This window comes from Astyanax mexicanus, chromosome 6 (genome assembly GCF_023375975.1).
Source record: "Astyanax mexicanus isolate ESR-SI-001 chromosome 6, AstMex3_surface, whole genome shotgun sequence".
In the NCBI taxonomy this organism is placed as follows: Eukaryota; Metazoa; Chordata; class Actinopteri; order Characiformes; family Acestrorhamphidae; genus Astyanax; species Astyanax mexicanus.
Window position 1 is genome coordinate 17,674,388 of NC_064413.1, and position 27,118 is coordinate 17,701,505.

General features: G+C 38.1%; 1 protein-coding gene across 1 annotated transcript in view; it reads right to left on the reverse strand.

Annotated features, from left to right (window-relative positions):
* calb1 (calbindin 1) overlaps positions 1 to 26,635 on the reverse strand; it is a 41,927-nt gene extending 15,292 nt beyond the window's left edge. Inside the window, exons 1-3 of the mRNA XM_022674138.2 lie at positions 26,473 to 26,635; positions 26,008 to 26,084; positions 9,220 to 9,294 (exon numbers count right to left, since the gene is read on the reverse strand). Coding sequence (XP_022529859.1) covers positions 9,220 to 9,294; positions 26,008 to 26,084; positions 26,473 to 26,551 — 231 coding nt within the window. The 5' untranslated portion in view covers positions 26,552 to 26,635. The remainder of the gene's footprint in view (positions 1 to 9,219; positions 9,295 to 26,007; positions 26,085 to 26,472) is intronic.
* Positions 26,636 to 27,118: the final 483 nt, after the last annotated feature.

Sequence of the window (27,118 nt, forward strand, 5' to 3'; positions counted from 1 at the left end):
TGGGTTTATTTAACTCAAACATATTTACATAGCTTTAATTTGTTGCGTATGTATTTGAGTTTTTTCATATTCCACTGCTGTAGATAACATGTACTTACTTGTAAATAATATCCATAACACATTACTGTTTTCATGTATATATTTCCATCCTGGATGCAAATTCAACACCAATTTCATATTTATATTTAGTTAGTTAATTTCTATCTTATTGTATATTTTCTATTTTTATCTTTATGCGGCATACTTGGCGAGGAGCAAAAAAATAATTTCATTGTACAAGAAAACTTGTTTCTTACTGTGCACGTGACAATAAACTCTTTAAATCTTAAATCTTTTGAATCTTAAACAGTTCAATTGCATCTTCATATAAAATAATTTTGTAATGAAGTTCTCTTTTTACAGTGTTGGAGAGGGGTGTGACGAGATCTCGTGACATGATATTTCTTATCAGATCTTAAATGTGTCTTGTGAGCACAGGTATCCAAAAACTTAATTTACCTCCATTACAAGATGACTGCTTACAAAAAACAGGTATATCTAAAAATAATTGAATATAATTGAAAAGTTACTTCATTTCAGTAAAAGAAACAGAAGAGTGATCTGTTTTAGAGCATGTATTTATTTTATTCTTGATGATTATGGTTTACAGACAGTAAAAAAAAAAAAAAAAGAATCAGTGTCTCAGAAGATTAGAACATTATATAAGACCAATTGGTATTTTTGGCAGTGTGCCAAGTCCTGCTGGAAAATGAAATCCACATCTCCATAAAAGTCGTCAACAGAGGGAAGCATGAAGTGCTGTAAGATTTTCTGAGAAATCACTGCACTGCCTTTAGACTTGATAAAACACAGTGGATCAACACCAGCAGATGACTGGTGATGACTCTACAAACCAGCACTGATTGGTGGAAACTTCACACTAGACCTCAAGCAGCTTGAATTGTGTGTCTCTCCATTCTTCCTCCAGACTCTGATCCCTTGATTTCCAAATGAAATGCAAAATTTACTGATGGTTAATGATGGTCTGGAGATCCATTTGTGTCATATTAATCTTTTAATGTCAAACTCAAATGTTTTCAGTCTACACAGAAATAAAGGGATCAACCTCATTGTTTCAATACTTTTGGAGGGCACTGTATATTGTTAAAATCTTGTATCATCTTGTTCTCCTGGATCCAATATTGTATCTCGTCTCGTGAATTTCAAGCTAAGTGTTAGTTATGAAATTTTTGAGAATTTTTGGAGACGGAGCATGCCTGAAGCTCCTGAAAATAGACCAGAAAAAGGCTGTAAAATACAGAGCTTAAAAAGTATTTCATATTTACATATTTTTATCTAAAACCTCTATACAGTACTGTACACTGTACAAACTTTATAAAAACTCTTTACACTAAAATATATAATTTTATTAAATATTAAATGGAATGTTTGGATGAGTATTCACTTATTTGATAAATTCCCCCAAGTATCCTTCACTTAGTCACTTTATTATCATATTATTTTACTGCTGTGAAACTGTCAGCAAGCCATTTTAATGTAGTACTGCAGTAATTCAATAACTAATAGAAATGTTCTATTCACCTCTACACTGTACATAAACATAATTGCTGCTATACAGCTTTCACAGGTCACATTGAGCACTATATACATCATCACTTTCTACTGGTGTTGTTTACAGCCTGTTGTTATTCACACTGTGACTTTGCACATTTGAAAGTGCAAGTAAATAAAAAAAAGATTTTTATGCAAAACCATTTTGGAGCTTTTACTGTATATTGATCTATTAATTTATTAAATTATGTAAATGAACAGATATGGACAGCCACAATTGAGAATAATCAACCCTCACAATATATACTGTTTCACCAAATTCTGCAGGAATGTGTGGAATTTGGACTGCAAGGATGCTGAAGGAGGTATGGTAAAGAGCAACCAGTTTTTCTGAAACATGTATCTTTAGCCCTGTCCGGACAGGATTAGTTTCTCAGGGGATTCTGGGTATTTTTTTCTTTTTTCTTTATGGGGGTCCTCTGTGATTTTAGTCCTGTCCAGATTCACATCTCTGAGTTTTGTCCCTTTGCGTTTAATAAAATGGCTATTTGTCCACTGCTACACACCATAATTACACTTACGTACACAAGATTACACTTACACTACGTAAAAACAACATTTCTGTGACCGAGAAATCCAAAAAATCTCACTGGTCCTCCTGTTTTTTCCATTGCAGTCCAGATGCAAGAGTTTTCACTGAGTAGAAGTGTGAAATTTTTTTCAGACAGACGACCCACTGAGAAAATAATCCTGTTCGGATAGTGCTTTTGTTACTATCAATGGAAGTTTTGAAATTCATGAGCATCCATCGCCATGGCAAAGTGGGAAAATGCACTTTTACATCATCAATTAAGGCAGAGTCAGAGATGTTCATGTATGTGAAAATGTCCTTAGGATGAACTTTTATTTTAGACATTGAGAACCTTTTCATTGTCTTTTATTGTAAGGCAATGTGGATTTGTGGTTAGCACTTTCGCCTCCCTGGGTTCATGTCCCTATCTGGGTAGAGTTTCCATGTTCTCTTTGTCTCAATGTAGGTTTTCTTCGGGGACTCTGGCCTTTCTCTCAAGGTCCAAAACGATATGGAGATAAGCTATGTTGGCTACTCTTAATTGCAGAAAGGTATGTATGTGTGTAAGTAGGTAGGTGTGTATGATTGTATTCCCAGATATGGATCGGCATTGTGTGCTCAGTACCCGAAGCAGCGCCGATCCATATCTGGAAATACAATCATGTTTCTGGTCTATTTTCATACATAAGGCACATCGGATTTAAAGGCGCATTTTATGTGACACTAGTAACTTTTTTTTCTTTTAAATACAATCATACACACATACCTACTTACATCCATACACCTGGTGTGTATGGGTGTATGTAGGTATGGTGTGTATGATTGTATTTCTAGATATGGGTCGGCACTGTGTGCTCGGTGCCCGAAGCGGTACTCCAGGTGGACGGTCGTTTCCAGATGAGGCAACGCTGAGTGCGATTGGCTGCTGATTCTCACCAGTGTGTGTGTGAATAAGTGCTGAGTATAAATAGTTGTATGTAAAACGTGACTGTAAAGCAGACTTTGGTGTCTAGAATATAAGTGTAACTCCATTCATTCATTCATTCACTCATTCATTCATTCATTCATTCATTCATTTCTTTCATTCATTCATTCATTCACTCGTTCATTCATTAATTTCTTTCATTCATTCATTCATTTGTTCATATGTCTGTGCATATTTGAACTGTCTTTCTTTCTTTCTTTCTTTCTTTCTCATATCTTATCTAAAAACATTGTTCTATTGTTATCTAAGCATTTTTCCAAACAGTCATAAGACAGCAACTACATCTAGACTGTTTCTATTAAATCTCTCTCTAAAAAAAACCCAGGGGAGTAAATTCATTATGTTTATCAATATAACACATTACTGCCAAGGTCTCAGTGTGCACAGTCTATCTGTCTGTCTGTCTGTCTGTCTGTCTGTCTCTCAAAATCATATTCACTGTAATTGCCCAATATCTTCCAACCTAAATTAATAACTTACATCCAGGGCTCAGTAATCTGACCAAAAATCTCTAAATATCTAAATATGCCTAAGAGAAATTATTATATAAAATACAATATGATGAAAACCTTAATAGAGTATAAGTGAAACACCAAAAGTACAGCATGCTGAATATTTAAACAGTAAGTATCTAAATGTGTCTATGCACCTTGGTCATCATTTACATATAACAATTCTTAATGGCACTAAAAGCAATAAAGTGAGGTAACAGATAGCAAAAATATGTTGAATTAAAATTTATTTTTCATCTCTAATGCATTAACAGAACACAGATCTTCAACATTAGAATAATTTTATTTGTGCAGATTGATTGAATTTATGTTGATTTAGCATTAATTTAAAGATGTATTTTATATTTATTGTTTGTATTAAACTGACATTAAATATGTGTATTTTGTGATCTATTCTCACCGCTTGTACTCAAGGGACATTTAATAATAATAATAATTTTTATTATTATAATGATTATTATTATTTGAGGGGAACACCTTTAGCCAAAATTAGTGATGAAGTTACAATTATATAGCACCTTTCAATCACCACTCACAGTGTACTCTTAAGAAGAAACGAATGTCCACCAGACAGATAGCTTTGTGTACTTTGCAAGGCATTAACCGAGGACTAGAGCTTAGATTCTCTGCCTGAACCCGACATTCCTCGGGCCGGGTCGGGTCGGGCTCCAGAAAATAGTCTGAGATGTAGGCATCTGTTTTTTATTTATATTTTTATTTTTAAAGAAAATAACGAAAATAACAAAAACTGAAAGTGAAACTAAACTATATTATTTATAAGCGCTGTTTTCACTCCCGCAGTTGTACAGCGGGGGGTGTTGTGCCGATTCTGTCCGCGAAGCGGGAGTCGGATTTAGCAGGGAGTTGGATTCGGCACCTTGCGGTCCGTGGTGTTAGTTGTAAGCGCTCGCGCTAGCCGCAAAATATGACAGAAAACACTGAGGGAGCTGCAGAATTATGTATGGGACTAGAATATGAGCACGAGGAGATAAAAGAGAACCTTTACCTGTAAGTTGCTCACACCAGAACACGCAAATCTCTCTCTCTCTCTCTCTCTCTCTCTCTCTGTGTCTCTCTCTGTCTCTCTCTCTCTCTCGCACGTGAACGCCTCCGCGTTTGACCTGCAGCACTGTGTTTAGCTGTTCTTAAAAATACTTTTAATTAAATAATAGTTCTATGCCTCTATGTTAGTGTTATTGAACACAATTCTGATTATATTTCGCTCATTCAAACAGCCCGAAAACAGCCAGTATATGGGGCGGATCGGGTCGGGCTCGGGTTCATAATGACAGTTTATGGTGCGGGTCGGGCTCGGGCAGAACGTGCACGGGCTCGGGCTGGGTCGGGTTGGATTTTTTGGGCCCGATCTAACCTCTACCGAGGACTATGAGGCAAACCATATCTGAGTATACAGTCATACATACATTCACACACTTACATGCTTACTGTATTTTTCTGATTATAAGGCACACCAGATTATAAGGCGCACTATAAATGAACATCTATTTCTGATCTTTTTTCATACATAAGGCGCATTTTATGCAACACTAATAACTAGTAACTATTTGTAGTACACATGTGTCAAACACAAGGCCCGCGGGCCAAATGTGGCCCGCCACGTCTTTTTATGTGGCCCGCGAGAGCTTGTAAAATCTTAGTGTCTATAATAAATAGGTCAGAAGCGTTCTTTGACCAAAAAATACATTTCCCACAATGCTTGTCGATTGTATTACCCGCAAAGTTACGGCTTACTGCCACTACACGGCAGTGTAGTCATTGATGTGGAAACCCTGCCGGAGGGAAGGTGTAACTTCGCGGGTGGAATTGAGACATGTTTATCCCATAATATCCAGAAAAAGAAAAGTTGATGCAGACGGACGGCTGTGCTTCAAGGCGAAAGACCGGTATGCATTTTGTGTTACTGACGAAAATAAACGCTTTTTAGAAGAGATATAAATTATGTGTAAATATTTATAAGACAATAGCTGATAAAATCTGTTTTAATGAGGTTAATAAACATCACTGTGACATCGCTAGTCGCAGTTTCACCTCAGCAAAGGACGAGGAGGTGAATCACTTATCTAACCAGCCTTTACTGATTTCTTCAACAGTCTAACCTTGCAGCCGTGGTGTGTCCACTAAACTCCGTAGTTATAAACATCCTGAGGTTAGCAGCGCGCTAACTGACCTGTTTATAATGTAATCCGAGCAGTGACTCCGGGATGGCTGCTCTAAACTGCTGCTGTTAGCTGCTTGGGCTGAAATATGAACTGTAGAGAGCTGTATTATCCGGTTAGTGGGGTTATTTTATTTCATACACAGAAGAACTTAAAATTTTAAAAACGCTCCAGACTGGCTCAGCTGAGTCCTGTAGCCCGTGGCTGGGCTGTAGCTCTGACTCAGTAAAGACTGTGGGCTTGTGCTGCTGCAGCTCCCACTAGTGGTTGGATGAGGAAATGCTAAATCTGTCACAGCTCACAATTTTTGATTTTATATTTATTAAGCCTCTTTTCAGTATCAAACGTTTTGATCAAAGTTAATATAACTTGTATTTTATGTCATTTCTATTCACTTGTATAGTTTGGTTCTTGATTGATGGAGTTTTTGGATTTCATAACAGGATTTATGTTAATAGAGCAACAAGCAAACATTTTTTCCATGCAACTGTAATATTTGATTGAATAAATAATATATTGAGAGTTATTTAACATTAAGGAGTAATTACATTCATTTACATATATTACATTTGGTTACATTTTCTTATATTTATAAGTTACATCTGGCCCTCGGAGGACAGCCAATATGCCAATGTGGCCCTCGGCCAAAATGAGTTTGACACCCCTGTTGTAGTAGGAACTGGGCGGATTTGGAAGTTCTGGGTCCTAAGCAATGTTTTTTTTTTTCCAGGGGCCCAGATCAAATGGATTCTTTTGTAAATAGAATGTAATATTGACTCTGATAACCTAGGTGTCTCAGGTACCTTATCCTCGTCAGACATTTCATTTCTTCAAAAAAATGGGTTTGGCGCAACAACAGCGAATTCCGGCCTGCATATTACACCCAGCTGATCCAACTAACGATCTAACTGCCCTCTCTGACCCAACAGCGCGGAACTACCCAGAACCAGCTTTAAACGCTGTAACATGTTTTACCAGTGTAGCTGGGACGAGTGATAGTGGCGTGTTGGCTGTTCTACACACTACTCTATGGGTATGAGCTTTAATTATACTGATCCAACACCACCCTGAATATACTGACAGACCAGCTACACCAGCAAACTCAAAATACATAATTTACTGTTACTGGAGCTCTTCATCCAGCCTGTTTACTCCCCAGCCTCTCTGGATTTTACAGAGGGTCAGTAATGTGGGTTATAGTGATTTGTTTATAGATTCTGATTAAGTTTAATATACAGCGAAAAAATAAGATGTTTGGTGTTTCTGGCTCGTTGTTTTGGTAATTATTTAAGCCACATTAAGATTCGTCCTTATAGAAAGCTTCAGTGGAAAGAAACTCCACATTAAGCATTTTTACGTTAAGTGGTACTTCAGTTAGCTGGGTTAGCTTTGCTGTTTTGGAGTAACACTAATATTCTACTGCTGCATCACTCAACTCGCCTCAGCCAGGGCAGATAGTTAGTTGATAACATCCAAATGTCTAGAGAATCGCTGTTCATTTCAGTGTTTTTGAGTGGTATGTCGTTTCCATGTGGACGGAGATATTTCTGAAAATGCTGCTCGTGTGGCTGAAGATATTTTTAAAAACGGAGACAAAAACCTCCGTTTTTTTTTTTTAAATATCCGGCTTCGTGTGGACGGAGCCTTAGTCTACCTCGCCTAGCTTAACTTGCATGTAAGGTGTCTCTTTTGTGTCAAACAAAAAAGAAATAATGCGTTTCATTTTTTTTTTTTTTTAGTTTTTTTATTTGCTAACCTTTTGGCCAGCAGGGGGCCCACTGATCCCTGGGGCTTCAAGCAATTGCGTGGTTTGCGTGGTGGTAAAACCCACCCCTGAGTAGGAACAGGGGTGTCACCATGTTTTCCTTCTAAATTCAGCCGGTCACTTGTAAAGCCAAGCTAAGTTAAGTAAACAAAACAGTGATTCTTAAAAAAAAAAGTCAGACAAGTCAAACAAGCTCTGGATGTTAATCTACACAGATTTCTCTACTAAAAACTGTTTATTTGGGTGAATAACGTGCTTGTCATGTCTTAGCCCTGTCTCATGTCTCTGTGTGTCTTCCCCACGTGACCTGTGCCTCTCTGTGTCTCCTGTCAGTAGATTTCCACCATGTGTTTCTCATTTGTAGCTCCGCCCCTTCCCCAGGTGTTTCTAATTATAGTGTTTCCTGTTTCTTTAAATAGCCCTCGTCTACCACTTTGTCTCCGTCGGTCTTTGCACCTTCCTCTGTTGTTTTGTCATTCTCGTGTTTTCTTGCCTAGCCCTCGTTTTCTTAGTAATTGCCCTTGTCCTTTGTTTATCTCTTGTTTAATGTTTCTAGTTTCTTGTTTATTTCCGTGTTCCCTAGTTCTTTGTATATACCCCTGCTTTGTGTTTATTAGTTTATTCCCTTGTTTATATTTCCCTGCCCTGTTTGGTTTGTTTATTATTATCGCTCGTTTGTTTTGGTTATTGGTTATTTGTGTTTCTTTGTTTAGTGTTACTCGTTTACTTGTTTCCTGGTTTATTTATATTTATTTATTAAATTATTCATTTCTCACCCTACCTGCCTCCTCGTCTGCCTGCCTGGGTCTTCCTGACAGTGCTTCATTTATTTACGGTAACCTTACATTCTCGAAATTCTCCAGTACTAAGTCTGCATTAGTGGCTAATAGCTAGCGGTTAGCAGTTAATGCCACCCTACAGAGCTACACTGAGGAACCCTGAGTGTTCTGCTAAGCCAGGGCGATATTAGGATAACTGTAGCTTGTTTTAACATGGTAAACGCGCAAACTGCAGTCCCATATACTCAACTCTAAACGGTAAAGAGCTAGCGCTTCGTGCAATTAGCAGCTAATGCACTGCTCCAGCAGTGCTATCCGGAGTTAGCAGCAGGCTACAGTTCCTTATAGTGTGAAAAATATGGCATATACACATACACAGCAGGGCAAGTAAGAGTATCCAATTTACCTACTTACATTTATCTCCATGTTTTTGGACTGTGGGATGAAACCAGAGTAAACCCAGGGGAAACCCAAGCAGACACAGGGAGAACATCAAAACTCCAACTAGATAGGGACTTGAACCCCAGTGCTAGAAGGAGATTGTGCTAATAATTAAACCCAATAAAAATCATGGCCGCCAAATAAAAGCAATAAGGACATTGTGTGAGTGTACAAGAGCCACAGCACTTCACCGCCTTTAAATGAACATTAATTCAATGTCTGAATTTCAACATTAGCCGGTGCCTATAAGGCAATGTTAAATAAAGGTTGTTTAAAGATTGATTTTCCGTCATAAACATAAAAAAAAACATTTATTCAATTTTCTTTGATATCAGGGGTTGGAAAATATGAAAATAAGGCGATTGAATGATGAAAAAATGGAGGACATGAGCCCTTTAAACACCTTTTACCTCCCATCCAGAAAGGAAACTTTCTTACCTCTACGATATCTATTTTTCCATCCGCATTTTTCTCATATTCTTCCACAAAGGCCCTCATTTGGTCTGTCAGTTCCTGTAAAGTACATTTAACAGAAATGAACTCATCAGCATGAGTCACGTAAACCATTAGAAAACTCTCTGAAAGAAAATGGGAATGAAGAGCATTATTTTCCTCCAGCTCATCATCATGCAGCCTGAATCCTGTTATTTGGCTGCATGTGTATGCGTTTCTTCACCCCTCACAGAACAAGGCTGATTGGGTTTTCACATGCTGTTGCACACACAGATGCCAAACACTGATCATATATGTGCTCCAATTTGACAAACAAAATGAACAAGGCAAGATGGCGTATCAGCACAGAATTGATTCATGTATCATTGCATTCAATTGCTATACATTCTGCACAGTGCTCTCCATACAGTGTGGAGCAAAGGGACATCTTTCCCCGATATGCTGCTCTGCTCTACAGTTTAAAATGACAATAATCAGAATTTTACACATATTACACAACAGACTATTCTAGACACATTTACTACAAATAAATATATATATATTTTTACACACAGTCCCGCTTATTTAAGAGCAACATAACATTTTAGACATAGCAGTGATAGGTGCATTAAATAAATGCTGCATATTTCTTCAATGTAGGCCTGTCACAATAACTGTTATTGCACTACAAAATAGTATTATCATTTTAAGATAAATTTAAGAAAATGTTATCCCACTGATATAATTATAATATTATAGTACAACAATGCAATTACAATCCTTTCAAAAGTAACAATTAATTGTTACGCATATTCAAACATCAGGATTAGTGTCACGTGGTCCCTGTCTGTTCTCGTGTTTCTGTGTTTATTTACCTTTTCTGTGCCTGTCTCTGCTTGTGACTGTGAGTGTGTCTCCCACGTGATCCGTGTTCCTCAGTGTTTCTTGTTCTCACCTGTATTCATTTGTTACTCCGCCCCTTAGCCCCAGGTGTTTTCTGTTTCCCGTGTGTGTGTTACACTATTTATAGTCCGTGCTCCCTTTCCCTCATGTCGGTTCTTGTGCTTTGTTAGCCTGTTATGGTTGCGTCTCTGTGTCCCGTGTTTCTTGTTTTCAGTTTAGTTTCAGTTTATTTGTTTATTTTTGTCTTTTGTTTATTGTTTAATAAAATCCCTCGCATTTGCATCCGCTCTCCTCGTCCCTCCTTCACGCACCCTGACAGAAGAACCGACCGAACTATGGATGCAGCGAGTGGCGTCTACCTGGGTTCCAGATTGGCGATCCGCCGCACCTCCCTTTCTCGCGGCGTGCTGGAGGAGCAGCCTTCTCCTAACTCCTCAGCTAGCCGGCGCCGGAGGAGGAAAAGACGGCAGCGGCGTTCTCAGCGCTCCCGCTCGCCAGAGGAGGATCCTCTCAAAGGGGGAGCACTTTTTGGGGGGGCGCACCGTGTTGGCAGGGACGCAGGTTGTGAGGAGTCTTATTTCTGGGACTATGTAGACTTCCTCACACCTGCGTCCAGCTCGGAGGAGGAGGAGGGAGATTACCTCCCTACACCAGCCCGTCGGCCGTTGCCTCCAGGGGCAGTTCTGCCTCCCGCATGCCTTTGTCCGCCCTGGTTCCTGAGTGGTCCCGAGCCGATCTTCACCGGCGACCCAGTGCTCTCCGAGCCGATCTTCACCGGCGACCCAGCGCTCTCCGAGCCGATCTTCACCGGCGACCCAGCGCTCTCCGAGCCGATCTTCACCGGCGGCCCAGCGCCCTCTGAGCCGATCTTCACCGGCGACCCAGCGCTCTCCGAGCCGGACTTCAGCGGCGACCCAGCGCTCTCCGAGCCGGACTTCAGCGGCGACCCAGCGCTCTCCGAGCCGGACTTCAGCGGCGACCCAGCGCTCTCCGAGCCGGACTTCAGCGGCGACCCAGCGCTCTCCGAGCCGGACTTCAGCGGCGACCCAGCGCTCTCCGAGCCGAACTTCACCGGCGGACCAGCGCTCTCCGAGCCGGACTTCACCGGCGGGCCAGCGCTCTCCGCGCCGGACTTCACCGGCGGGCCAGCGCTCTCCGCGCCGGACTTCACCGGCGGACCAGCGGTCACCGCGTCTATTCCTGTGCCCGTGGCTCCCGCCGCCACGCCCACTCCCAGGCCCCGCCTTTCCAGGCCTGCTCTGAGGCCCCCTGACTTTGCCCCCTGTGGTGTACCCAGGCTAGCCCCACAGACTTTTTCCAGCCCTGGGTACCCATCTATGTTTTTCGTGCCCCTGTCTCTTCCCGTTATGGTTCCTGTCTCTGTCTATGTTCCAGTTCCTGTCCCTGGTGGTTTTTCTGTTCCAGTCCCTGTCACGGTGTTTGTTTCTGTCCCTATTACTGTTTTCATTCCGGTCCCTTTGCCCAGTAATGTCCAGTCCCTGTTTTCCGCTCAGTCTCCTCTCAGGTGTCCTCTGTTCTAGTCTTGTGTTTTGTTTCTTTTTTGGTTTCCACCCTCTCCTGACCGGCTCCTGGGGGTTTGTTTTTTTCACGCCCCAGGAGTTGCGCGTTAAGGGGAGGGTTCTGTCACGTGGTCCCTGTCTGTTCTCGTGTTTCTGTGTTTATTTACCTTTTCTGTGCCTGTCTCTGCTTGTGACTGTGAGTGTGTCTCCCACGTGATCCGTGTTCCTCAGTGTTTCTTGTTCTCACCTGTGTTCATTTGTTACTCCGCCCCTTAGCCCCAGGTGTTTTCTGTTTCCCGTGTGTGTGTTACACTATTTATAGTCCGTGCTCCCTTTCCCTCGTGTCGGTTCTTGTGCTTTGTTAGCCTGTTATGGTTGCGTCTCTGTGTCCCGTGTTTCTTGTTTTCAGTTTAGTTTCAGTTTATTTGTTTATTTTTGTCTTTTGTTTATTGTTTAATAAAATCCCTCGCATTTGCATCCGCTCTCCTCGTCCCTCCTTCACGCACCCTGACAATTAGTATATACATTTTTTTATATCCTACATTTATTAAACTGAGGTTGGCAAAATTATTAAGGGGTGGGTGATTTGACCCTAAAATAATATTATGATATTTCAGGTTACTGGGACAAAACAGTGTAAAATATTTAGAAATTTTATGTTAATGAAATGTAAAATAAAATAGAAAAAATTGTGTAAACAAAATAAATGTAAAGGTTTTATTTTATGTAATTCTAAAAAATAATCTCTAAACTTTTGTCTATTTCGTAAACAAAAGTAACTTACAAATATTGTGATTTATGCATAAAATAATAAAAATGTAACATAAAAATAAGGAAATGTAGCAAAAAGCCTACCACAACAATATTCTGTAATTAAGTTCTTCTTAAGACGCAAGTTTTTATAGTGGATATTTTAATGTGATAAAAGAATGAATGTAAGAAATGTACATACTCGTAAGTTTGAGAGAAGATAAAGCCAACGCAGGGCACTGTAATAAAGAATGCATGATAAACTGGATAGAGAAAACTTTTTTTTACTGTTGTAAATGTATAATTGTAAACATTTCAGCTTGGTTATCAGGATTTCTGAATTAGAACTTATTTTGCTGAAAGGGCATTTTTACACCTGTAGTTTTGTTTCTCTGGTCCGAATCAGTTGATGAGTTTGTTTACTTGAAGCATTTTCTCTATCTGGCACGGGAGCAAAAAAGTAAATATAGTGAATAGATTCTGTGTTCCTGCACATATCTGTGCAGTGTGAAGCTGCTTTAACACAGACACTGAAAATTTGCCGCTGCGCTTTTAAACAGCTTTTTAAATGGGACATGCAGCACAGAAATGAGCAGTGAACGCAGCACATTACTGCATGTGTAAACAGCATGGAGCAGCAGAAACAGAGTTTGTTCATAATAGTATATTATCTGGGTAATAAATCAGATTAAACTGCACCTTATCAGTAGTTTAGCCTAAAAAAAATACCTATTAAAAATAAGTATATTTGATAGCTGGGTCGGATCGAGATGAGATCGTGTTCTCACCACAAGCAAACTGACCCAGGAAAAAGGGGTCAGAGCAGATTATGGTGGAAGTTGGGGTCAAACTTTGTGTTAAAAAAATTATGTGTGACTTATTATAAATGAAGTCCTTGCATTAACACTTTAACATTGACATACTCCCCTCTGAACGAGCGTGGTTAGTGGCTAATGCTAATGATGCTCCACCAATGCTAGCTGGCTAGTGCTACTTCAGCCCCAGTGCTAGAGACACTAAACTGAAACTCCTGTATAACGCTGCAGTTCAGCAGAGTGGCTTTGCTGCTTCTTACAACCTGACTGGTAAAATTCATACTTAAGGCGCACTGGATTTAATGGCGCACTGATGATTTTTGGGAACATTAAAGGATTTTAAGTGTGGCTTATAGTGCAAAAAATACAGTATTCAAACTTCATTTTTATTGATTTTTTTTATTAGTTATACTGAGGTGTCCAGTTTCTCTGTAAGTTATAAATGTGTAAATTGGATATTGGCATTGGCCCAGAAATCTCACATTGCTCCATTCCTACAGAAAAAAATAAATAACAATACATAACAATACAAATATAAACAGCTTCCACAACAAAACACAGTGATTCTCATGATACAGAAATGTGACTTACTTATTGCGTACAATACAAATGTGGCTAGGCCTGTCACGATAACAAAATTTTCAGGACGATATATTGTCCCAGAAATTATTGCGATAAACAATAATATTGTCATTTTAAAGCACCAGCATAGAAAATGCTTTTTCCTGCTTCTGGGCTCCCAAAGTTGCTTTCAGACAATGTGCCACACTAATATTATACTAGCATAATACTATTACACCATTTTACAGTGAAACTAACTTTCTGTTATTAAGAGCAGACATTGGGCTCCCAATATAAAAATATTTTAATATCCTAAATAACTAAAACAAATAAAAATCTGAAAAACTGCACTAAATATTAAACAGACCTTTATTCAAAAAATAAAGTAACAACAAATAGATTAAAGTAACATTTACATTCATTATTTTTTTTAAACTCTGACCACATGGGCACTTGCAGATTCCTTTTTCTGATCATATATGTATATGCTGCAAAACACACATTAGCTTAGTCCATATGATCAAAGACACACAGATATAAATGTATTTTATATAATTTAACTGTCAGACAAATTCTGAGCAAAAATCACCAGCATGATGTTTACCGTGAGAGGCAGGATCTCTCTGGGGGAACAATTTTTATATTAAATATTCAGCTGGATGAATTGGGTGTACTGATGGTTGTACTTTAAATAAGATCTCAGGTATGGCCAGCTTTTGTTTCCACTGTTGTGAAACTTTATAAACATACCGGCTGATTCGCGCTGATGGTTCTCCTCACTAATTTGGCTTAAAGCCAAAATACTCTCAAAATACTCCCATACCGGAGTACTTCTTGAAAATCTGGCACTCATAAACATCAACAGGTGATGCTTCACCAAGCCTCTAATACAGTTATCTTTAGCTCTTTTATATTTTGGGGAATCGATCCCTTGCGTTTTCTATTCAGCGTGTGGAACACTTGCTCAAATGAATTACATCTGGTGACTGAAAAAATCTTTACTTTGAAAAACGCCTGTCTTGCCTCATCAGTATGTTTCTATATTATGGTGAGCAGAAAACGAAGGAGATTTAAATTAAAGTCTGGAATCTGTACTTTAACCGTGTCTGACTGGTTTGACTTTAAATTTAAGCTGTAGAGCAGGGGAGCATATTAAGTAAGAATGAGTAAGAATGAGTTCCAAACTATGCATGAGGAAAATACCACATGGAATACTTACAGTCAATGGCAGTCAATTTATCAAAAACACCTATAATGTCACTGCATTTTGTAGCTTTTTCACAATCCACTGTTGCGTCACAGTTTGTCAGCTCCCTGACAGCCCTAAAACATCAGTGGACAATGACAATAACAGGACCACCCCAGTACAGTTATTATTTGCAGTGGTGGGCCAGTTAACTTTCTCCATGTTCACTTTTGGGTTAACAATAATTGCACAAATTAAAATAATACATATGATCATACCACGATTCCTATAAAACAGAAATAAAACATTTTAGGTTGAAACCGAAAGTAAACTAAAATTAATAATTTGGCTGAAGGCCAAACATCTATTCTAGTCACACAGTTCCCACAGGTCACATATGCAGTGTAGGCTTGCTACCACTGCTAAAAAAATCCTAACATTAAAGAAAAACTGCAATATGACTTAAATAAATTGGTCATTGTTCAGTATAGATTATTAATAGAAATGTGTTGAGACACTCATCTTATTAGACAAGATTATAACAATTTTTTTTATTTTTATTTCAAAGTTGAAATATTTTTATACTAAAATTGGAGTTAGATTTTTCTATATTTTTAAGTAATCATTTTATAATGGATGTCAATCAACTTTTACTCTGATTATGGATTACAGTGTATCACAAAGGTGAGTATGTGACGCCTACCACAGACTCTGTAGTTCCTTTTTCTGACTCTGCCGTTCCCGTCTATGGACAATCCCCGGTCCGGAACTACACCTCCCAGCATGCACCTGACAACACCACGTGTTCGGACTCAGCCAATCGCGGCTCATTCGTGCGGTCTACGTCACCGGAATTCTAGATTGTGTTCAGGTGTTGGTAATTTACTTCAGATATAAATACCTGTCTGTTTGTCTCGTTTTTCGCGAGGTATTTTCTCTGTTTCACCAGCGATATACTGAGCGTTATTTTCCTGTCTGTATTACCCGTGTATGACCCTTGTTTGTTCTTTTCGACTACGTTTTTGCCTTATCCTTTTGTTCTGTTTGTATTGTGATTTTCTGGTTTATTGAACTCTGCTTCTGGTTAATGGTTTCGTTTTCGGTTTGTGATTCGGCTCTGATGTTGTGGTTGGTTGCTTTTCTGGCTTTGACCCACGCCTGTTATCTGACTACGCTATCAGCTTACGTGCTTTATAATAAAGCCTCGTTTTGTTTTTACCGCGAGCGTCTGACTCCCGTCTGTGGCGTTACAGAGTACACCCATCACATTTCTGCAGATTGGTATATCTTGTTATGGGACAACACTGACAAAATGACACTTTAACACAATGAAAATTGCAGCTTATATAACAGTGTAAATTTATTCTTCACTCAAAATAACTCAATATACAGCCATTAATGTCCAAACCACCGGCAACAAAATTGAGTACACCCCTAAGAGACTACACCCCTAAATGTCCAAATTAAGCACTGCTTGTCATTTTCCCTCCAAAATGTCATGTGACTCATTGTGTTACCAGATCTCAGGAGGTCACTCCAGAAGGTAGCCTTTTCTGAAGTCTGTATACAAGAACAATCTGTACACAATCACGTTTTTTTCCAATACACTGTAATTCTACCTCCATTATTTTAAATGCAACAGCTAGTGTAACCTCTGCTTATATTGTAAATTTTTATATCCCCACAGAATTTGTTTTTTTAAAACGTTATTCAGCTCTATTCAAAAAGGTGTGGAAGAATAAATTTACACTGTTATATAAGTAGCTGCACACAGACCGCTTTTCATTGTGCCAAAGTTTAATGTTGTCAGTGTTATCCAATGAAAAGATATACTTAAATATCTGCAGAAATGTGAGGAGTGTACTCACTTTTGTGATGCACTGTTTGTATGATTTATCATAAGCAGTAGAATTGATTATGAAGTATTGCAACTGGTTTTAACATAATCCCAACAAGATTTCTCCTATATGATCCTATATGAGTTACATAATGAACTACAAGTAAACAAACGATTAAAAATTAAGACTGTGTTTTTGAAGATCTCTAGAGTATTCCAAAAAATGTGTACATCCATCTTTTATTTAATCTCACATTCACTACACTTAAAGCAGGATTATCTAATGAACTTGTGTTCAGCACACTTCAGCCAGCTCTACATTGTGTGCCTAAAATTAAGAGAAATCAAATAGCAGTATTGATCTGATTCCACATATTGATGGTTTTGTCCCTCTAGGCTGGGATACTGACTGACTTTGAAGGTTTGGGATGACACAGCAACCTGTGTGTAATTTTAAAGATTAGACTGTCCACCTTTATAAAAATCATATGTTTTTAAGACTCATCTTATTATAAAACAGAGGGCTTTTTTTCCTTTTTCTCCCTAGTTTACACCACCAATTTCCCAACCCACTCATTATGACTCCCCTTATTACTAGTAACACCCCAACACCAGGAGGGTGATAACTATCACATGCCTCCTCTGATACATGTTAAGTCAGACACCACCTCTTTTCGAGCTGCTGAAGTAGCATTGGTTCTGATACATCAGTTCACAGACGCCTTGTCCTGAGTGACATCACCCTTTGGAGTGATGAGGGAAGAGAGTGCCATCTACCCACCCAGAGAGAGCAAGGCCAATTGTGCTCTCTCAGGGCTCCGGTAGCCGATGGCAAGCTACATGAACAGGATTCGAACCGGCGATCTCCCGATCATAGTGGCAGCACTTAGCCCGTGTTCATAGTTACCGTATGTCATGTTAATTTTTTGTACAATATATTTTCCCCGAAATAATTATGACATTATTAGGAATATTCAGACATTGACATTAGAATCTAGCAATGTTTAAAGGACCATTAAGGATTATATTTTCTAAAATAACATGAACTGTATTGTACGTATGTGTAATGTCCATGCAGGGCCAGTACACAAGGAATGTGAGCGAAATAAAAAATAAAATCAGGATTTTCATGGGCCCCTCTCCCTACTCGGGCCCTGGGTAGTCAGGTCCTCTTTCCACCCCACTACCAGACCCATGTGTTCATGTCTTAAACGATACTTTTATTGACAGCATAATTATTGTTACAAGCCTAATAGTTCCCTTGCAAGTGCAAGTGCAACATTTTAACACCAATTTATCAGATATTCTGGTATTTACACAACTAAAGGTTGAGCTTGAAAATGCTTCCTCTGGAGCGCCGAGTGTTCCAAATCCCAGTGCTGTATAGTAACGAAGTAAAAATAGTTCACTACTGTACTTTAGTATATTTTGGAATACTTTGTACTTTCCTCGAGTTTAATTTTTTTTGACAACTTTCACTTTTACTTCACTATATTTCTGAATTTAATTGCATACCTTTTACTCCGATACATTTTCAATGTTCGGTTTAGTTACTCGTTACAAAAAAAGAGAGAGAGAGAGAGAGAAAGAGAGAGAGAGAAAACACAATGTTTTGACCCCACCTACTGACTGAAAAGAAGTCAGGTCATGCCTGGGCTTGTTCATCACCGCCAATAAGATACACCTGTTTGGCTTCTCCCATTAAGCACAAAGCTAGCTCGCAATCAGCAGCCACATGGAAGACGAGACGGAGACGGAGACAAAGACAAACACAACAACAACAACATGGCATATAAAAATGTCATTCAAACTGCATTTGCCTTGTGTACTTTTTACTTCATTCTTTTCATCACATTACTTGAGTACATCTATTTTTACAGTACTTCTCATACTTACGTTTCAGATACTTTAAGACTTTAACTCAAGTAACATTTGAGTCAGTGACTTGGACTTTTACCAAAGTCATATTTTGGAGGGTTAGGGTACCTATACTTTTACTTGAGTGTAAGATTTCAGTACTTTATACAACAATGCCAAATCCTAGTTATGCACCTTGCCATCAGCTTGTAAATATGCAATGTGTCCTAAAAATATCATAATGTGAGATGTCCTGTGATTCCCACTCCTATCTTTGAACAAGAGATGCTTTCATGAATGTTAATACCAGATTCGATCATGGCCAATTCTTCAGACAGATAAAAAAACTAGATTAACATGTTTAAGAAGTGTGTGGAAAAAGAAAGGATCTGAAGCACTTTACATAAAATCTGAAACATGGTGTAGGCAGTGTTACAGCATAGGAATGTATGGCATGGGGCAGGAACTAAACTGGGTCAGTGGTTTATTGATGTTAAAGCTGCTGACAGAAGGAGCTATACATTATGCTCAGAGTCAGTCAAATGAAGCAAAAGTGAAAGAATGGTGTTTCACAGTACAGATGAACAGAAAGACCAACATCTTGCAAGATCGACCTAAGAGTTCCTTACGGCAAAAAATGTAACATTCTTAAAGTCAGCCACCTGAAATCAACCTCACTGAGTGTGTTTTCCACTTACTGAAACTGGCAGATGTCAGGCAGCCAGGAAATATTTGCATTTAGGAATTAAAATTGCCTTTATGTTTATAATTATGCTTGTTTTTTAAATTACTTTTAACACAATAAAAATGGACAGACTATGTGAACAGTGCCTTAATAATGGGAAATCCATTAAGCTGGTGTACAGAGACAAAATTGTAAAGATCTGATTTTAGAATAAAATGCTCAGATGCTCCTCAAACAAAATGTAAATCAACTCTAGGAGAAAATAAGGGAAAACACAACTGTGTTAAAATCATTGTTTCATTCAATATTTAGTTATTTAGTCATAATTCATCATAGGTGAACATTTTGTATGTCAATCAAACTTGTTTTAAGTCTTAACTTTCAAGTCTAGTAAGTCACTTTATGCTGTGGTTAAAATCAAGCAAGTTAAACCCAATCAATGTTCAGGTCAATTTAGTCGCAATTAAATTCTAATGATCCACCAATGTTTCACATTTAAATAATTTAAAAGACACATGCTAGGTTGCAAAAATAAACAGCTAGGTAGGAGTATTTAATAGGGTGGACACAATGTTTAAAAAGTCTGCTGGTGCAGTAAAGGGATACAAACTCTGATCATACTAGAGCTGGATGATATATTGTTTCAGTAATGTCACCACATTGTGCATATGCACAGTAGTCAAATTGCTGGACAAGCACATTGTTGTGTGCAATGTTAAAGTATATTATTAAATGCTTTTGCTGTTTAATAGGAACATTTTTTTTGCCATGGCATATTATTTATCATGCAAGCACTAAATATGCTGTTTTATATGCTGTAATATATGTTTTGGGGTAGATTTTTGTTGTTACATTACTTTCTTAAAGGAGAACTCTTATGTGAAATGGTCTTAGGGTGTAGTGAAACATGATTAACAAGTATGAACTTCTGTGAAATAGCCCACCTCCATTTACTCCCATTTACTTCTGAATTTTAACTGATGCTCATAACACGTTTGTTAGCGATAGGGATATAGCGTTAGAAATCACTTTTTAACACCATTAACAAGCTTAAAGTAGCTTTACACCTCATTGGTAGAATTCTGATGTCCCTGATATTTAAATTTAAAAAGAGGCACTAAGAACTTTGCACAGGTAGTTTATTAAGGGTAGTTTTAAACAATATAACCTTAAGGTAGTTCTCCAGGCAACACCATATTGAAATGAAGTCACAATAACTCGGCTAATTAGCAGGAATGAATAGGTAAAACAGAAGAACAGACTGCAAAATTAATTCTGCAGAAATGCATGAATGTTGCTGAAAATATCTGGTGACTGTCTACATGAGACTTGAGAGCACCTTTTAAAATTTTAATAAACTACCTGTGCACTTTCAAAGTTTCAAAGTGCATTGTTTTAAATGTCTGGGCCCTCAGAATTCTACCAATGAAGTGTGGAGCTACTTTAAGCTTGTTAATGATGTAAAAATAGTGATTTCTTTGCACAGGAAAGTTATGCCCCTATCACTAGTATTGTAAGCCTGTTGGGAGCACAAGCTATGGAGGTGGGCTGTTTGACTAAATTTGTGCTCGTTATCACGTTTCACTACAGCCCAAGTCCATTTTACACCCTTAACCCTTAAATGTCACATGACAATGATCAGGTCAGTTTTGTCATATTCCAATGATCCACTAATTTTTCACATTTAATCAAGTTAAAAGACAAATGCTATAACTTAAGATGTATTTTACTGCTACCACTTTAAAGAAAAAAAAATAGCAACTGGTAGGAGTGTTTAATAGAGTGGAGCACAGTGAGTGGATACAGTGTTTAAAAACTCCAGCAGCACTGCTGTGTCTGATCCATTCAAACCAGCACAACACACCCCAACAGTCTAACAGACCACCACCATGATAATCAATGTTACTGCAGTGCTGTGGGGACCTGACCACTTAAGAACAGCATAAAAGGCTAGTAAAGTAAAGGTAGTAAAGTATGTAGAGAAACTGATACAGGGCTACAGTCTGTAACTATACTACTAAAAAGGTCCTTCTATATGATTAGTAGAGCTGATAAGATGGACAATGAGTGTAGAAACAAAGGAGGTGGTGAGAATAAACCACTACATAATCCTTTATTCATTCTATTTTTGCACATAAACCATATTTTTTGCACTATAAGGTGCACAGGATTTTAAGGAGCACTACCAATGAATATCTATTTTCTGGTTTATTTTCATACATAAGGTGCACCAGATTATAAGGTACATTTTATGCGACACTAGTAAGGAACAGAGGTATTGCCATGTCACCACCCAGCAAGAGCTAAGCATAAGTTAAGTAAACAAAACTGTAATTCCTAAAAAAAAACATTTCAGATGAGTCAGACAAGTCAAACGAGAGCTGGATGTTAATCTACACAGATTTCTCTCTTAAAAACTGTAGAGTAAAGTGATTCTGTTTATTTACAGTAAGCTTAGATTTCCAGATTTCCACTAAAGCTGGAGCATTAGCTTAGCATTAGCGGCTAATCGCTAGTGGTTAGCGGTTAATGCCGCCCGACAACATTACACTGAGGAACCCTGAGTTTTCCAGTAAAGCAGGGAGATATTAGCTAGTGGTTTGTCCCACGTAGCTTGTTTTAACACAGTAAACACACAGACTACAGGCCAATAATACTCACCTCTGAACGGTTAGTGGCTAATGTTAATACTGCTGGAGAGCTAAACTGAAACTCCTGTATATTCAGTGGAGTGACTTTACTGCTCCTTAAAAAAATTCATACATAAGGCACACTAACAATTTTTGGGAAAATTAAAGGATTTTAAGTGTGCCTTATAGTCCAAAAAAATACTTCTTCTGTTCTGTTGAATGTATCATCTTTAATCATGTTCATACATGCCTGATCCTCTTCACTCCTGCTTGTAGCAACCGAACTAAGCTTTCTGCCTGAGAATAAACGGACAAATTTCTGTCCCAGCGGACCGCTCCTCATTAGTCACCATGCATACATCACCTTCAGAACTAAATGAGATGAGAGACATACGACAGTGACCCCAGTATTGTCCCATTACATGGAAGAAATCTAATACAGCTCCTCTAAATTCCACTCACATTGCAATTACATGCTATGGAAGCAGCTTCTAAATGAACCAGCCAGGCTCAAATGCTCAAGAATATTGCAGCCGTCACACTGTGGATTTAACCCGTCTCTAGATCAGCTGAACAGAAGAAAACCATTATACACCGCCTGACCAAAAAAAAAAAAAAGGGCGCCACCAAAAAGAAAAAGGTCACACACTCTAATATTTGGTTGGACCACCTTAAGCTTTGATTGCAACATGCGTTCACTGTGGCATTGCTTCTTTAAGCTTCTGCAATGTCACAAGATTTATTTCAATCCAGTGTTGCATAAATTTTTCACCAAGTTCTTGCAGCATTGATGATGGTAGAGTCTGACCAACCACTGCACAAAGTCCTCTCCATTTAGCACATCCCAAAGATACTCAAAAAGGTTAAGGTCTGAACTCTGTGGTGAACAATCCATGTGTGAAAATAATGATCTCATGCTCCCTAAACCACTCTTTCACAATTCCAGCACCATGAATCCTGGAATTATCATCTTGGAATATGTCCGTGCAGTCAGTGAAGAAAAAATCCATTGATGGAATAGCCTGGTCTATATTCAGTATATTCAGGTAGTCAGCTGACCTCATTCTTTCATCACATACTGTTGCTGAACCTAGACCTGAACAACTGCAGCAGCCCCAGATTATTTACTTCGTTAAATCCAGGTGGCGACTTTTTTTGGTCAGGCAGTGTAATAACCAGAGAGATAGAATAGGTAGAAGCTCTCTGTCTGAACCACTGTACAGTATACCTCCCAAAATATCCAGACACCATTTCTAATTCTAAAAGTGAACTATGCTATTTTAAAACATACCCACTGTAATCATGGGCATTTAACTACACACAGCCTCACTTAGCTTGTATAATCTGGATGGGATTAGTTTCTCAGTGGGAAATATTTCACAATTGTATTCAGTGATAAAACTCCTGCATCCAGACTGCAATTGAAAAAAAAAACAGGAGGACCAGTGAGTTTTTTGGCTTCGCGTTTAGTAGCTCCTCAATTTCCACTCTCTGGTGTGTTAAGTGGATCTCCGTGGAAACATGCAAAACGTAACTACAGTGCGTGGCAGTGGAGGCGAGGTGATGAAACTCAGAGATGTGGATCCGGACAGGAATACCGGAGGACCACGGAGTTCAGTGAAAAACAGTAGGTAATTTAGCCTGTAATTTTTCTCAATAAAATCACAGAGGACCCCCCCCAATAAAATAGAAAGTTACCCGAGAACACCCCTGAGAAACTAATCCCATCCGGATGGGGCTTTATTTGAAAGCCTGCTCTTAAAAAATCACCGTACCCAAAGTCAAGATCCTGCTATAGTTGTCTAAAGCTCCCAAGTAAAGAAGTGGTGAGGCAGTGAAACTGAGCTCCATCCAAAACCTAACCAGACTAATGCTCTGAATGTGTGCAATCAAATCTTTGCAGCAATGTTCCATCATCTAGTGTAAAGCCTTCTCGGAAAAGTAGAGGCTGCTGGTGCAGTAAATCGGTACAAGCTCTATAATCATTCTTTATAGAGCTGGACAATATATTGTTCAAGCATTGTCATTACAGTGTGTATATGGATACATAAGGGCAAACATTGTCTTGTGCAATGTTAAATTCTATTTTAAATGCTTTTGCTGTTTAATAGAAAAGGAAGATTTGCACTCTTCTCATTTGCCATGGCATACTATATACCAGAGGCAAATTATGTCTGTCATAAAGGGCTGTGCCCTATCATATCATTCGCAATAATATTGCAATAAAATTGAAAACAATTTTATAAAGCTCCGAAGTGAAGCAGTAATGACACAGTGTAACTGCAAATTCTGGAATGAATGATGATGATGGAGCTGCATCCTAAACCTGGCCTGACTGATGCTCTTGTGGCTGAATGCAATCAAATCCTTGCAGCAGTATTCCAACATCTGTAAAGTGTAAAGCCTTCTCAGAAAAGTAGAGTCTGCTGGTGCAGCAAAAGGGTAGAAACTATGATTTTACTGGGGATAGACAGTATATTGTTTTAGTATCACAATGTTTATTGTATTGTAGACTGTACTGTAGTTTATATGCATGCACAAAATTTGCTGCATTAAATTTTTTGTTGCATTATTGTTTTATATGTTTTATTTATGTTTATTTTTATATTAATATAATAATATACTGTTTATGAAATACACAAACCCTTATATTCTTTAAATATATTTTTAGTTTCTACTGATTGTATACAACTCTTATATGCATTGTTTTGTTGGTTAATATATTTTTTTATTTATATATTTATATTAATAAAAAAGTAAAAATGTCATTTCATCAAGAATATCGATATCGCCAAAATGGACTGTAATATCTTGATATTATTTGCCCACCCCAACTGCCCAATATAATATATATTTTACTGCAATAGTGAATAAAGAGAGATACTGTTAAATAGAGATACTGAGATTTATGGTTATCATGATGTTATTAATATTGTAATAATATTAATAATGCAAGTTTTTAAAGACATTTTTGTCATTTATGTCCGGTGCAATCTTGTGAATATTCTATTCCTGTATTTTTAGTTACTGCTATATATATACAGCTCTGGAAAAAATTAATAGACCACTTAAAAAATATGAGTTTCTTTGATTTTACCAAATTAAACACCTCTGAAATATAATCAAGAGGAAGATGGATGATCACAAGCCATCAAACCAAACTCAACTGCTTGAATTTTTGCACCAGGAGTATAGGCATAAAGTTATCCAAAAGCAGTGTGTAAGACTGGTGGAGGAGAACATGCCAAGACGCATGACAACTGTGGTTAAAATCCAGAGTAATTCCACCAAATATTGATTTCGGAACTCTCAGACCTTGTTTTTTTGCATTATTTGAGGTCTGAAAGCTCTGCATCTTTTTTGTTATTTCAACCATTTCTCATGGTTGACAATATTTTTATTTTGAATTTGTGAGTAATGTTGTCCATTGTTTATAAAAAAATATATATATATTCATTTTACTAAAAAATATAACTATAAATAGCAAAATCAAAAACGCTGATTCAGAAACTGAAGTGTTCTCTTAATTTTTTTCAGAGCTGTATATCAGCAGGGAAAAATAACGCAATGCCATTTTTCTCCAATAACAGGCAGCCCATGTTAATACCCTTGAATTCAGAGGAAATGATGGACACAGATGTGTCTACAAACATCTGGGCATTTAGTGTCAACCTCAACCTTGTTACTGGCTATAAATCTCTGTCAGTGAATACGCTGCTGTGCATATGCATATGTCTATGACCTTATCTGTCCAATATTAGAATCCCAGTAAAGCACTTGAATGAATTACAGTGTTAATCTTTAGAGCATCGGTCACCAACCCCACTCCAATCCATCTTCCTGAACAGCTCAATTTCAACCCTAATTGAACACATTTGATCCAGATAATCGTTCCCCCTGGATCAGCTCGATCAGGTGTGATGGATTTTGGTTGGAGCTGAAATCTCAGGAAGGGGGGTCTTCAGGAGAAGGGCTGAAGACTGCCAGTCTTGAGTCAATCTTGGGACCCAAACATATTGCAATATTTCAAAGCAGAAGGTTGAGACTTACCAGACCAGCCTGTTTCCTAGCTTGCTGAAGCTCCTTAATAAAGTTCTGTAACTCCTTGCCCTCGATATATCCATTACCTGGAGAAACGTATAGCGCCCAATCAGTGACATTGGCAGTGTGACACACAGCAGCTCAGGGTTCATGTACATTTGTTAGGACTAAAAAATATCTAGAGATGACAAATAAAAATAAGAAAAAAACATATCTTATATAATGTATTCTTTCTTTAGGATTGTTATTTTTTAATTAAAAAATAATCCTGATACATTTTTTATTGTGTTTAGAATAAGAGCATGACTATGTAAAAAATACAAAATAAAAAATATTAAAATTCCATCAGATCTTTCAGAACATCTGGATGAAACTTTTGCAACTCCTTGAAAAAAAAAGAACAAAAAAAATCTTCCCAAAATCAATTAATTTAAATAATTGTTAATTAAATCTCCAGTGTGGAAAGGAGATTACCGTCGTTGTCATAATGATGAAAGATATCCAGGAACTGAGAGGCAGAGATCTCCACTCCCTGAAGATAAGCGTTTGCCATGGTTCTCCTCAGTGCTGCTCCTCGGGCTCGTGCTGCGCTCGGATTGGCTCTCTCTGATCCTCAGACTCTCTGACTTTCAAAAGCTCACAGATGCCTCAGTTATGCTTTACCGCGAGGACAAGCCCCGCCCCCTGCGCAGCGATTGGCTAGGAGATCGTACGGCTCTGATACTGACAAGCGGGCTGGCCAATACGCATGTATTACTCAGGTCTCGTGCAGAAGGCGGAGTTTACCTAAATCCGGGTGGGAAAAATACTTATAATACTTTTAACCATTCAGTGATTCGATTTTTTTTGTGTTGTTTTGTTTGTTTTTAATTCAGTCGCCAAAGTTGTGGAAAATTACACACAGGACCCACATAGACTAAAATGAACAAGATAAAATACGTATTAATCAAAATTAATTAATAAAATACACTGAAAACAATTGTAGTAATATCTTTTAAATATTACATAGAGTAATATAAATATTATTTATATATTTAATTATATTTACATATTAAATAGCAGTAAAATATACTATATTACATTGGATTTTACATATTATAAATATTCTAAATATTACACA